The sequence below is a fragment of the Elgaria multicarinata genome, chromosome 2, assembly GCF_023053635.1.
Source record: "Elgaria multicarinata webbii isolate HBS135686 ecotype San Diego chromosome 2, rElgMul1.1.pri, whole genome shotgun sequence".
Taxonomy (NCBI): Eukaryota; Metazoa; Chordata; class Lepidosauria; order Squamata; family Anguidae; genus Elgaria; species Elgaria multicarinata.
The window spans coordinates 17,167,729-17,181,829 of NC_086172.1; the positions used below are offsets into that span (position 1 = coordinate 17,167,729).

General features: G+C 41.8%; 1 protein-coding gene across 1 annotated transcript in view; it reads left to right on the plus strand.

Annotated features, from left to right (window-relative positions):
- Nucleotides 1-11,029: 11,029 nt before the first annotated feature.
- UNC80 (unc-80 homolog, NALCN channel complex subunit) overlaps nucleotides 11,030-14,101 on the plus strand; it is a 186,252-nt gene continuing 183,180 nt past the window's right edge. The window contains exons 1-2 of the mRNA XM_063116088.1: nucleotides 11,030-11,121; nucleotides 13,730-13,778. Coding sequence (XP_062972158.1) covers nucleotides 11,030-11,121; nucleotides 13,730-13,778 — 141 coding nt within the window. The remainder of the gene's footprint in view (nucleotides 11,122-13,729; nucleotides 13,779-14,101) is intronic.

Here is a 14,101-nt window from a genome sequence, read left to right on the forward strand (position 1 = left end):
ATTTTTGTATTTCCTGACTGAGCTAACGTGAGGTTTTGGGTGGGGCGGCGGAAGGAAGGAGCCTTGATTTAGACAAGGGAAAGACTGCTAGACAAAAAATAATTAAAAGCAACCTTCCCACATGCTGGTTCCCCTGTCCAGTTACCAATCCCATGCAGCTGTTTTGAACTAATTGCCTAGTTGAGCTTTAAGTATTTAGATAAAACAAGATAAAAACATATGAAAGCGAACGGGGGTGGGGAAAGGTACATTACATTTAAAGCCACACTAGACCACACTATGCACTGCCACCATAATTAAACAAGCGCTTTTTAATATCTCAAAATACCTCCTTTATTTTCTAATTTGATTTCTGGGTTCGACCTATGACAAGATTGTATGGTATGTGTTTGGTTTTACAAAATATAAAAGAAAAGATCACAAAATCCTTACCTCATTCCTCTTTACAACCTTTCTTTCTTTTTCCTGTAAAGAGAAATCTCATTTTGCAGATGGGAAATTGAGAATGAAAGATGTGGTCTTTCCTTTTCCACTCAGACAGTGCAATCCACAAGTCCAGAATTGTTTTAAACCCAACAAGCAAGCTGGGGTGCGGGGCGCCCACCTTACTGCTGGGCTTATTTGCACTCTTGGAACCATGTCAGGGAAACTCAGTTAAAAATAGCTTAGGGGACATTTGGTTGAGAGAATCAGTGGGATTCTTATCAGCCATCCTGCCTGCCAGTTCTTCCTTCCAAATACCCCCTTACCCACCCACCCTCGTCAGTATTATCACGTAAATACAGATAAGTGAAATCAGAATTTGTGGGGATGAGAAGCATTTGTAATTTGTAGTTCTCCCCTCAGTCTTTTGTTCCTTGGGCTTCTGCTTCGAATGTAGAATAGAACATACAAGAAAAACTATTTAGACTTAAAGTATCTGCAAATGAGTAAAATATAATGGAATCCGTCTACAGGAGCAGGAGAACTGCTGAAGAAGTACCTTTGATTTGGTTCTCTCAGCTTCATATATTTTGGTTTTGTTAGCCCTTGGTTTATATGCCCTAAACACACACACACACACACACACACACACGAGAAGTTTGAAAGTGACTACTTAATTTTGTTTGGGGTAGGCAGAAGGAATTTCTTCATTGTACCCAACTCTGTGAAGGTCATAGAGAAGAATGCTGTTGACAAGCTTTCTGTGCATGGAAAAGAAACCAATATTACAATGGGGCAAGAGTTTAGATTAGTACTTACTGGTTAAACTCCAAATGTGATCATAGAAGTGATAATACAGCCATAGTACAGAAACAAAATTTAAGAGAGCAGCTAATATACTTCAGCTTCATTGAAGGGTGGCGCATATATATATAAAAAAACAAATGAACCACATCCCACAGTAATTTTTCCTTAGGCTTATATTTTTATGTTTATTACTACTTCTGTCTGTCCAGCCCTGCAAAAAAATGTGGATTAAAAAAAAAGATTTGCAAGAGTCTATAACCTGCAGTAGTTGTTTGAAATTCTTTCCATTTTAGTTCTGCGATTGGCTGTATAAGACATCATGAGTTGTGTATAGCATAGCAAAGCAACATGAGCTCTCAGAAAATACTCCTTTTACCATATATGCCCTGGGTTCTGCCTCAGCAATTCTAGTTGATGTTTCTATTGCTAGTAACTTTTGATTCTTGGAGATGCATTATACAAGCTTTCTGAAAATGGGCACCAGTGGTCTAGTCCGTTTTCAGAGTCATAATTTTTTACATAGATGAACTAGTGGAATTGTGCACTATTGCCAACATTTCTTTTTTTTCTTGAGTGTAGTAGTGCTGTTGGTTCTTTGGAAGTATGTATAATGGGGTGACCTTTCTGCCACAGTGCAGCACATAACCCTGTGGAACTGGCAGCTACTGACAGTTACTGATTCTTTCACACTATAATATTTCAGCACAGACGCTTTTACTGCTGGAGTGTTGGTAACATTCTTTTCCTGCTAATTTACATTTCTTATATGGTAGATGTAGAGCTTCTCCTTATGGGCTTTTATCCTTTGATTGAGATTGCTTACTCAACGGAAGGTTGCGGGTCCTTTACATGATGTCATCAGCCTCCAAGGCCTCTCCTGTGCTTTCCGACCATTAATTTGAAATGGAAATATTGCGGTAATAAAAATATCCAGTTTGAATTGGTTTGAATTTGTCTTTGGCACTATAACAAAAGCGCCATCTAGTGGCTGTATAATGAAACTATAGAACTCGCAGATAAAGGGAAAAAAGTTAGAAGGGAAGTGCTTGTAAAGGGTCAGTCTTAATCCCACAAAGAATATGAAAGCAGATGTCCTGATAAAATCATGAGATAAAAAGCCTTTGTGTGGAGCCTCTCAATGAGAAAGTTTAATTACTATATTGTTGTTCCAACCACAGGTGGTGCTATGTCCTGAATGGAGGTGGTTGTCTATGCTGCTGTTCTAAACTGTTATTAGCAATTTATTTATTTATTTATTGCAGTTTTATACTGCCCAATAGCCGAAGCTCTCTGGGTGGTTCACAAAAATTAAAACCATGAAGAGCATAAAAACAACCTACAAATTTAAAACACAAATACAAAATACAATATAAAAAGCACAACCAGAATAAAACCACACAGCAAAAATTCATATAGGTTAAAATATGAGATTAAAACAGCGAAGTTTAAATTTAAGTTAAATTAGGTGTTAAAATACTGAGAAAATAAAAAATAAAAATGTTGTGCTGTTCAGCCTCCATTTTGACCTGGCCTCTTCTCTGAAATAACTTGACAGTAATCAATAGAAAATGTTCTCTTATATTTTTTTAAACACTTTCCAATGAAATTATTAAACTTGTCATGTTTCCGGTTTTTTTTTCCTTAGCTGCTAGTCAGGGATTTATGCTTTCCTGGAGGCTTTAGCAAATTCATTTTTTTTACTTCTGACACTGAGTAATATTTGTGACTAAACACTTTATAAAAGGCTGCCATGGGAACAAGCAAACATAATTATACTTTAACTGTAACTGATCTTAAAATGGCTAATGCCTGGATTTCAGTTCTGTGCACATGACACAATAACCTTACTAAAATAAAAAAGAGGTATGGTTCTGGCCAGTGCCTAAATGAGACGTCACTTGGGAACCCTGTTTATGCCTCTGCAGGCCCCAAGGAAGAATGTCACGATATAAATACAATAAGATATTGTTCCCAGGACGTGTTCCAGCATTTTTAAAGGTGAAATGCATTCCAAATGCAGAAAGTTGACATGAAACCTACAATGAAAACCCAAGACTGCTGAACCTTTTCTGGAATGGAACTGGGTGTCCAGAAGCATCAGTATAAGCTCAGTTGTTCTCAGAATGTTCTGGATCAGCAAGGGCAGAGTAAGGCAATTTCACACTAATCTCTCTTGAAAACACTACCTTAAGTGTTTGTTAAATCTGGAAAGATTTTGAGGGCAGCTGTGGCAATAGATAACTGGGAAATTGTGAGCTAGTGACAGGTTGTAGTGACATAATCTTCACAGTATGTTATGCTTTTTCACCTCTACTGTATCTTTTCTAATGTTCTGTGCACTCTGTATATCTGGATTTATGTTGTGCTATAAATTATGGAGCCTGGGCCTTATTTATTGCAGAGTGAGGAAGCAGTCATAAAACACAATATGAAATAGTATCATAGCAACTGCATGTCACTTCATTCTGATTCTCTTGTGCATTTTATTCCTGAAGTAGCAACAGAGAGAAATATCAGCAAGCATGTGAAGAGGTTTGTTGAAACCATCTTTTTTCTTAAAAAACCCTTTCGTTTTTTGGACATTAAAAAGGCAATGATTGCTGAAAAATGGGTCCAGGTGTGTAGCAAGCAGTAGGCATGAACCTGGATCAATTCTTACAGCCAACAATACCATTTTCTTGATGTTACCTTGAGGGTGCTCAGTTGGTAGCTCTTACTTCATCGTTGTGTTCTCTTTTCTGCAACTCCAGAGTTCCGATTAACAGCTGACCTAGATGCTATAGTTGCCATGGGATTAGAATCGCCATGGCAACTTTACTACTTTACTAAGGATGTATTAGTTAACTGAGTAGGGATTGCCAGTTTGAGTTTCCCCAGCCCCACCAGTGAACACCACTGACATGGACGCAAATCCTTCATGCACTTACCTGCACATTTACTCCCCCACTGTTGCAAAAATGTTACCCTCTTTAACTATTCTTCAAAGGGAAAATCTCCTTCACCAGTGTTCTAATGTATTTTATAATATGAACAAACATGCTAGATCCAGGAGAAACATTAGCCTGCCTGCTCCCCTTCCATGGCCTGTGAGCATGAAATACTTCCTGATACAATTGAATGAAAACCTTTTCTTTGAATAACATAGCCCAAATCTTAAAAATTCGGATGGGAGGAGGATTTGCAATATTAGGAAACTGCTAAACACAACTCACATAAGCACGCATTACCGAAATAAAATGCTTATTCACAGATGGAACATGCTTCAAGTGATATGGTCTGTGCTATGATTTGTATTTCCTCTAAGTCCTGTTCAGAAGTCATACTTGTGTTCAGTGAACGCATGCAGGGAGCGGAGTGTAGGAATGTGCCATCCTGGTATTGACCTCCACGTGTTCAGATGAATCTTTTTGTAGAGCCTACACATGTACAAATTAAGGTAGGCACTGTCTGCACAGTCTGGACCCTGGATTTGGTAGAGCACCAGATCACATTGAGAAAGCCTACAGGTGTACAATTTGTACCCACTTAGCCTCTGAGCACAGGTTTGGCTGAATTTATGGGGGCTGGATAATCAAGTGGAGTGTTGCTTCCTTTCCCTGTGAATTCTGAACAAGGCTGTGGAAATTTGAGGGCCACATGGAATGTTGCCTGTTCAAATATCAAAGACGTAGTCCCAATATTCTCCTGCCACTATAACACTTATAAGTGTACACACGTTTTGTATACTAATGGTACTGAACATGCTGAAGTGAAATGGAGCTTGCCCAATAGCAGCAAATGAAGCCCTCTGCCTTGTTATTACCTACAACTGGAATCAGATTTAACCATACTTAAAATGTGTAGAAGTGCAATCTAAATTAGAACAGAGGATCAGATACCATGTAATTGAGCAATGCCTTTAAAGAGAACTTGTGCAATATTGTTTTGAAACCCCCCCTGAAATGGCTCAGAAGAGCTGTAGAGCTGGTAAAAACAGAGCATGCTCATTCTCTCCCATTGTAATTGCCATGATGGCAGTCAAAGAGATAACTTTATGTTCCAAAAACATAGGTAGGTGATAGATGATTCCATTCTAGTGAGAAAATGTATATTCTAGTAATGTGATGGCAAAAGGGGAAAGCAAATAGTTTTAGTGATCTTGCACATGCCTTGGTTTGAGGTCCTTCAGTGTGGCCATAGGGAAATGTGAAAACTGTCCTTTTATTTCTGCTTTTCTTCAACATGGGACAAATACCTGCAAGACATACCTTAACATAATCTGAATGAGGTCCATGCACTTTATTTTCCATCCTGTCCCTCTCCATTAAAGATTTGTCAAGACTGTAGTTTCCACATTGTTCACCGCTATCCTTATGAGGAAGACAAGGGTGTTTCGCGGTAACGTAACATGGGGATCAGAGGGGAAATGACTTCTGGATCCAAACAGGCTCTCCCACACTAGAGGCCTTCAAGAGGCCGCTGGACAACCATCTGTCAGGGATGCTTTAGGGTGGATCCCTGCACTGAGCGGGGGGTTGGACTCAATAGCCTTGTAGCCCCCTCCAACTCTACTATTCTATGATTCTATTATCTATTCTAGCTTACAACTTTTCATCCACAAAGTCCTCCTAACAGAAAATATATTTCAGAGCCTGACTACCTGATGTTGCATTCTGCATTTAAGTTCATCATTCTGATGCCAACAGATGCAGGTGGGATGGAATACAGTGCAGTCATAAGTAAACAATAGTAACTTGTTTGGGAAAGAACATCTATTCCATCTATTATTTAGAGGGTCCATATAAAGGATCTGCGCTTCTAGAAGAAGAATATGTGTAATAAGTGTGCATTAAGACAGGCAATGAGAGATCTACCAAGAGTTAAAAAGAAGAAGTGTGTACATGGGTTTTGCTTAGCAGAACCATTTTATGTTGCACTCAGCACCATGAATGTATGCATGTCAGAAACCTCTTAATAAATTAGACGGAGATTTTTCAGTGGGTGATAGACTACAGGTGTTTTATTCAAGTTCATTTAGTCTGCTTTTCTACCCACAAAAACTATGTCCCTATGCAGTTAATCTATAGATAGCCCTGGTGTACAGATCTGTTTGCCCCATCTCAAAATGGTGCCCTTTGCCTCAGACCACCAAAAAGGCTACCCAGAGGCCTCACCAGGAAGGTAAAGCCCACTAATCTAGAGGCCATCATCACATCTCATTTTAGCAAATTCCTTAATTTAAATACATATTTGGTGGTTCATGTGGAGAAGTTTCCCTACTTTTGAACTGTGTGGTAAAGGGCAGCAGTACAGACAACTGTGACTGATTTGTCTTATTAGGTAGTTGCTACTGCTCCATCCCAGATACTGATTTGTCCTGTTGCTATGGAATGAAGACCTGTTCTTCCTTGCATTGCTGCACTGCTTTGGCATTACTTCCTGGTTCTTGTATAACTAAGTAGGTGGATCATCTGCCCTTAAAAAATCTCTTCATGCTGATAATGATGTTGTTTCAAAGAGGACAATAAAACATGTCCTTCTATCTTTGGAGTTCTTTTGTCTTATAAAAAAATAACTGTCTTTTTAAAAAGAAGTGTTTTTTAAGCCTGCCAGCATTTCACACCATAAAATCAAAGTTAATTGCATAGATGTGGGACTGCAACAAAATGTTGCAGTCTGTCCTTATCCCCCATACATGAGTGCTTCTCTTCAGGATGCCAGCCAGACAACCATGCCTTCCTCCATCTACTATATTCCAAGGGACTCAAGAAGACAAATTCATTCTCCCCAGCCCCAGTTTTCTCACTTTCTTTTCCCGATACTCAACATCCCATGGCTTCTAGCAGTTACTGAGCATGTCCTCATGGAGTTGTTTGAGGGTGACCACTTTGAGGTTTTAAAAACATGCTTTCTTCTACTTATCTCGGGGCTCAATTCCCTCCCCCCTCCCCCGTGGCTCCATTTTGTCTCCAATTCTGTTGCTGCTCAACAATCTGAGCTTACTATTAGATGGAGTGATATGCATCCTTTACCCAACCCCCTTCTCGCACAACCCACAGAAATGTAATTTCAGAGAAATATTTACAGATTCTCACATCATCATCGCTTAAACATTGTAGTAATTTGACCATTGTACTGTTAGACTTAGAACTTTTATTATTATTATTATTATTGCCCGGGCCCAACTCAAAGTGCTGGTGATGACCTTTAAAGCTGTTTATGGTTGTGAACAAGATATCTGAAGGACGCCTTTCCTCTGCATGCGCTTTCCCCCTATTAAGATCATTTTCAGAAGCCCTCCTGTGTGTTCCACCAGCCCCAGAAATGCATCTAGCTGGAAGCAGGGAGAGGGCTTTTCCAGTGACCGTGTCTAGGGTCTGGAATTCCTTCCTACAGGAGGCTTTTCTTGCATGTTCTCTAATGGCCTTCCATAGGATGGCCAAACCTTTCCTTTTTAGAAAGACTTTTGGGCAATAAATGGTTGCTCCCTTTTTTGTAGTGGTTTCCATTGCTGTAGTTAAATTACTTTTGGATGGTGGTTAGTATTTTTATCCTTTTCTCTCTGCTGTTTTAGTACTTTATAAATACTTCATTGTATTCATTGCTGTCAAACTATTTTTAAGCTTATTGAGTTATTGTTTTAACTTATGGTGTTGGCCACTTCTGATTCATTAAGGAAAAATGCATCAAAGAAACATACAATATATGACTCTCCAGCATCCATCAGGCAATTCCCATTATACCTTTATAACCATTGCACAGATTAACAAAAATGGTTCCTTTAATTAGAGCCAACTATATTTTCTTCCATAACATTATTGTGAGCCAGTTTGGAGGATGGGGAAGACGTAGTCAACAATATGGAGCAAAGATAACACATTGTGGTGAGTTGTCAAGTGCACTGCTGCCATCTAAAAAGGAGCTTTTGAGGAGCCATGTTGACAGACAGTTTTCAAAGGTAATTCTGAAAATTTTTGCAATCCAGCACCATTAAAATCAGTGGGGAATTTTCCACTGAGCCCAGCAAAGGCAGGAATGCAGTCGTTTAGGGAGTTATATTCATGTTAAACACCCCAACTATCAATGTGAGATGCATGCATGAAGGTCTTTAATTGGTTTATTCCTCCAGTGCACTTGACTTCGACTGGGGGAAAGGTAGAATCCAGAATTGGGTTGTGGTGTAGCTAGAGCTGGACATTAGGGCTAAAGTCCAGAGCCCCCACAGCCCAGGGGGCTCCAATGACCATCCAGCAAGCAGCAGGTGATGGGGCAAAGGAACCCTCTCTCAGCACCTTGGCCACCATGGTCGTGCCAGGCCGAGCCAGGCCTGGTGCAGTTCACCACGGCAGCCTTTCTTCTCATTTTAAAAATCATTTTAAAATGAGGGGGCAGCCAACTGGACGTGTACATGGTTACAGATGTTCATTTTATTATTTTTACTTATCCTTTTCTATAACAAAATGGTGTTTATTTCCAAGTAAATGTGTTCATTTAAATCAGAGAAGAAGAAGAAGCAGCAGCAGCAGCAGCAAAGTCCATTTTATTCCCTAGTTTTTATCTATTTCTTGCTCATAACATATCAGGAAAGTAGAACCAGTTGTGAAGCATAGAACGGTGGGGAGGAGAGAAGAGAAATGTTAATTTTTGTGCTTCACAACTGAAGTAATACACATGGCCTTCTAAAGAGGGCCTCCATAGTACCATTAAATTCGGGATCTAGAGTTACGTATCTCCACTACTGCACATTCCGATGTAACTTGTATCACACTATTAGCTCCACCACCGAGAAAGTAAAAAAGAAAAAGGGGAAGAGTGGCTGGATGCAGAGGAAGACAGCATCTGTAATCATTGTGCACAAGTAGGAATTTTGGCAGCTGCTGCTTGTCTTCAGGGGTGAGAAAAGCCCCCTGCTAAACTTCCTTCCTGCATGTAACTATGAAAGGCACTAATATTATTTCCTTTGTTTTTTGTGTATCTTGGGGGTGCTAAATTTAGCCATTCAGGAGCAGGATGTAAAATCAAAAGAAGATGATTTTCTACCACCTGAAGAGGAACTTTACTCTTTGAAGGTTACTTTATTTTATTTGATTTGTACCCCATCTTTCTACCAAAAAAAGAAAGAAAAGTCCAATCACTAGGTAGTGCTAGACAGCCAGTGTGGTGTAGTAGTTAGAGTGTTAGACTGGGTCTCAGGAGATCCATTTTCTACTTTCCACGACCATGAAGCTCACTGGATGACTTTGAGCCACTTACTGACTTTCAGCCTAACCTACTTCACAGGGTTGTTGTGAGGACAAAATAGAGAGGAGGAGGAGGAGGAAGGCCATGTAGTCTGCCTTGGGTTCCTTACAAGAGGGAAAAAGGCAAGTTATAAATGTAATAGTTAAACTAATATGGCTTGTATTGGCTTATTTCAACCTAGTACACCATCTAAAATTGTTTTCTAAATTTGCTAATATGCTTCTCTCATGTTAGTCTTTACTTCTGTTCTTTACCTATTAAGGAATGTGCTTTTCATTTAAGGCTGGAGACATATCTGGATAACGCCTTTATTTTTATTTTCATATTTACTAGTAATTTACTAGGGGTGCTGTTTGCACATGACAGGTAATTTACCCTTGGATATCCCATTGTGTATTTATTTGTCCCAGCAATTCTATGTCCAAACTGAAACTTGCATATAACCTAGCAGAGCCTTATTTAATTAAGAGTTGGCTCTCTTTGACATCAAGCAAGCACTACAGCCAAAGTAGAACCACTGGAATTAATGGGGCTTGTTACTCATGACAAACTTATTTCCCATGGATTCCAATCGTTCTTTTCTAAAACGACTAAATCTAGATCCAGCCCACTGTATTTTAAAGATATTTGTTCTGTCTACTTTTAAAAAACAAAATAACCAGAGTGATAGATTCTCCTGACAAATGATAACACAAGGTTTGAAACGGGGAAAGGGAATGTCCTCACCCTCCATTGAAAGCCCAGTTTCTTCTAGCCTGTTTATTAAGTGTCAGGGATGCTCTAGGGTGGATTCCTGCATTGAGCAGGGGGTTGGACTCGATGGCCTTGTAGGCCCCTTCCAACTCTGCTATTCTATGATTCTATAAGTAATCGGTTTCAATAATAAGTAATTCTGAAGACGGTTACGCTTCAGTTTCTAACCAACCAACCCCCCTCTTGATTCCTTCACTGCTTTCGCTTTCAGCATTTAATTTATTTAACCTCCCCCTTTCAAAAATAAATCGTATGATCTGGTTTGTGAGTTCACGATTGACGAAGACCGGGAATTATTACTCGATGATTTTTTTTTTTTTAAAAAAAAGGGTGGTGGGGAGCCCATCCGCAGGTCCACGACGCGGGGTCTCTTTGCGGGATGAGCTACCGCGTGTGCGTGTTCTGCAAATCCCGGCATTTCCCCAAACTTTCTCTTCCGGATGCTGCGCGTGGAACGCCGCTGGGAGGGTGACACTCGTGGGTGGCGCCTGGCTGCCGCGCCGCTCCACGCCGCGCCGCCCCCCAGCCGCAGCCTGGCGGCGCCCCCTTGGCACACGCGGCGCGCGTCCCTCCGCGCTCGCCGCTGTCCACGGAAGGAGGTGCTGGAAGAAGGGAGAGCTGCGGGCGGGATGCGGACCTCCGCCTGGCCTTGGCGGCCGCCGCCGCCGCCGCCGCCCGCTCAGCTGCGCTGATTCCCCCCTGCTCGCTTGGCTGCCGCCGCCGCTGCTTTTGCAGCCATTTTGCACCAGCAGAGCCGGAGGCAGAGAAGGCTGTAGGCGAGGCGGCGCGATGGGCTAGCAGCTGCTGCGGCCGGGCAGCCAGCGCCATGGTGAAGCGGAAGAGCTCGGAAGGCCAGGAGCAGGAGAGCGGGCGAGGCGTCCCGCTGCCTATCCAGACCTTCCTATGGAGGCAAACCAGGTGAGCCAGGATGCAGGCGGCGCTGCCCGCAAGGCGGCGCGGGGGCGAAGGAGCGGGCGAGCGGGCGAGCCATCGCCACGCCATTGCTTTGGAAGGGATCCCGGTCAAGTCCGAGCACCGAGACGCGCTCGTGTCCTGAAAGCAGGGCTGCTTCGCACGTTCAGAGCTCCGGGGCGCGCGTGTTTCCGCTCTACGCCGCCCCCTTCCCCAGCAGGTCTCCAGTCGGAGGCCCCCGAGGGTACTCGCCGTCCGTTGCGCCCACAGCCTGCAGCTGCACAGCGGCAAGTCTACCCGCCGGTGAATGACCACTCGTGGGGGTGGGGGAGGAGTTAACAGCAGGTGCCCCTGTGGGCGGTCCCGTCCACACGAAGAAACATGGAGGCCAGCGGCCAGGCCTGACAAGTGGGTGCAGTTTGCCCTGCCGTCCTAGATTGGTGGTAGATTGCCAATAGGCAGCAGCAAGAGGGCCATGTTTTGACGGGTGCCCAAATGCCCTGCTTGGGTAATAGGTGGAGTTTAGCTGCAAAGTGTGCGGAGCCAGTGGGGTGTAATGGCTAAAGTGTTGGACTGGGAATGGGGAGATCCGGGGGGGGGGTCTAGTCCCCACTCGGCCATGGAAACCCACTGGGTGACTTTGAGCCAGTCACAGACTCTCAGCCCAACCCACCTCACAGGGTTGTCGTCGTGAGGATGAAATGGAGAGGAGAATTATGTACACTGCCTTTTCTTGGAGGAAAAAAGGCAGGCTATAAATGCAATAATTAATAAATAATAAATAAATAAACCTGCCCACCATCAAAACACCTACTGGCCTTTGGCAAATTGTATCTCAGCCTGGCAGAGCAATCCTGTACATGTTTATTCAGAAGTAACTCCCACTGTGTATTCAATGGAACATACTCCCTGATAAATGGAGACAGGGCTACTTCCTCCAAAACCCATCCTTAAAATTGATATATTAAAGGCAGATGGAGAGAACAACCACTATTTCACAATGCTGCAGAAGGAACTAGCTAGCATGTTCTGTTTTTGTTTGCTTGCTTGCTTTTACTCTGTTGATGTGTTCCTTGCCCTTGGGGGATATCCAAGGGCAAATTACCTGTCATATGCAAACGGCACCCCTAGTAAATTACTAGTAAATATGAAAATCTACATTTACTAGTAATAAATTAATGATTATGACCATGACAAAACACAACAGATGATCTTAGGGTGAGTAGGTTAAGATATTGTCCTCTAGGAAGTGATTTGCCAGTGACTCTCTCAATTTGCATAAATGCAACAATCTAAAAGTTTACATCCATCTACTTAACGTGTTAAAAATACCACTTCACATAATTATCTCAGTAACACAACCAGTAATTACAGCCTGAGGCCACTGTTCATAGATGAAGCAAGATTAAAATCAGGGACCAGGCTTAGATGCTTTACCTACAATATAATATTTTTTATTATACCTATTGATGATACTTTCGTTGTTCACTACTTTGTCATTCAAACTTACAAGAAAATAGAAGCCTGGAGACATTTAATGATAAAGCATGGAAGGTTTCCATTTCTTAAGACTTACAGACAAATAAAGTTTAAATACAAAGACATTAAAACTAAGCAACATCAGATGTAGATACAGAAATATCTTGATGCAGACCTTATTGCTAGAGCTGCACCTCATACTTTGACCCTACTGAAGGTCCTTTCTTTTCCAGGCCTCAGAATGGGCCTGAAAAACTTGTTACCAGTGAGTTACTGCTGCCGTTCACTCAACCTACATTTGGTACATAACGATGAGATCACAGCATCAATTGTTGAATGGACCTTCCTTACTTTTCTAGAACCTCAGACTTATCCCCATTCTGACACGTACCATGTTTGCCAATATAGTGCAGGAGAAGTAAATTCCTTCCAACTCCCTGTCCTGGATGTGATATCAGTGCTACTTCTCTGAAGCAACTACATGGGGTTATTTGTCAGCTTTGTAGTGTGGTAAGAGCCCCCAAAGTGGGCTCGCTCTCTAGGAACGTGTCTAGCCGCCGGGACCAAATAACAAATAGACACGGGGTAAGATCAAAGCCTTGGCTTTATTTCTGCAGCGAAAAGTCTGCCTGCCTCAAATCCAGGAGCAGCCCCGAACGCTTCTCGTCCGGGACTTTTATACTGTGTGACAAACAAGTTACATCATATAGGCACAGTGTGCAGGCGCTAGTAAATTTCCACAGTTGCTATGGACTAACATTGCAGCCATTGCCCCTTGACTACCTGTTAACTTATAACTAATCATGCTGGTTGCTTACGTGCTCAGCGCCTGATTGGGTTAGGTATTTTCTAGTTACTTCTCTCCTGACCAGGTGCCTAGGCTGCATATTTGCCGCACTGCTTGTCTTCTGATAGAGAACAATTAACTATTAGTTAACTATTATTTATATCAGTAGCATGGAGTTTCCTTAGGTTCTTGTATATGTTTCTTCTAAACAGGCCTGTACATGCAGGCCTGTTTAGCCTGAGTGTCATAAGTAATAGTGCCAATGTAGCCTTCATTGCAATTCAACACGTTTCAGTTTGTGCTATGCCTATAATTGTTCTCTTAACATATGTTTGTGTCTTTCCTTAGTGCGTTTTTGAGGCCCAAACTGGGAAAACAATATGAAGCTTCATGTGTGGTATGTGACTTTCATTGTCCTTGTATCACTGATTTGCATGAATTGCTTGTTTTTCATATGGAAACCCAATAAACATTTGTTAAACTGAATGGGCCAAATGCAGAACTTGCTTTGCTGTGATAAAAATAGCGAAACATGTGATTCACGTGTACCACTATTGCTATATACAATGTTGCAACAGGACCCATAGCTCCTCCTTTAAGCAGTGCTGGATATTTTCTTATACTGAATGTTATAGCAGAAAGTATCTGGATAAAAAATCTGGTTTAAGTTCTTAAATATAAATCCCAATGAAATTAATGGATTGTTTATCTTTTGTCCAG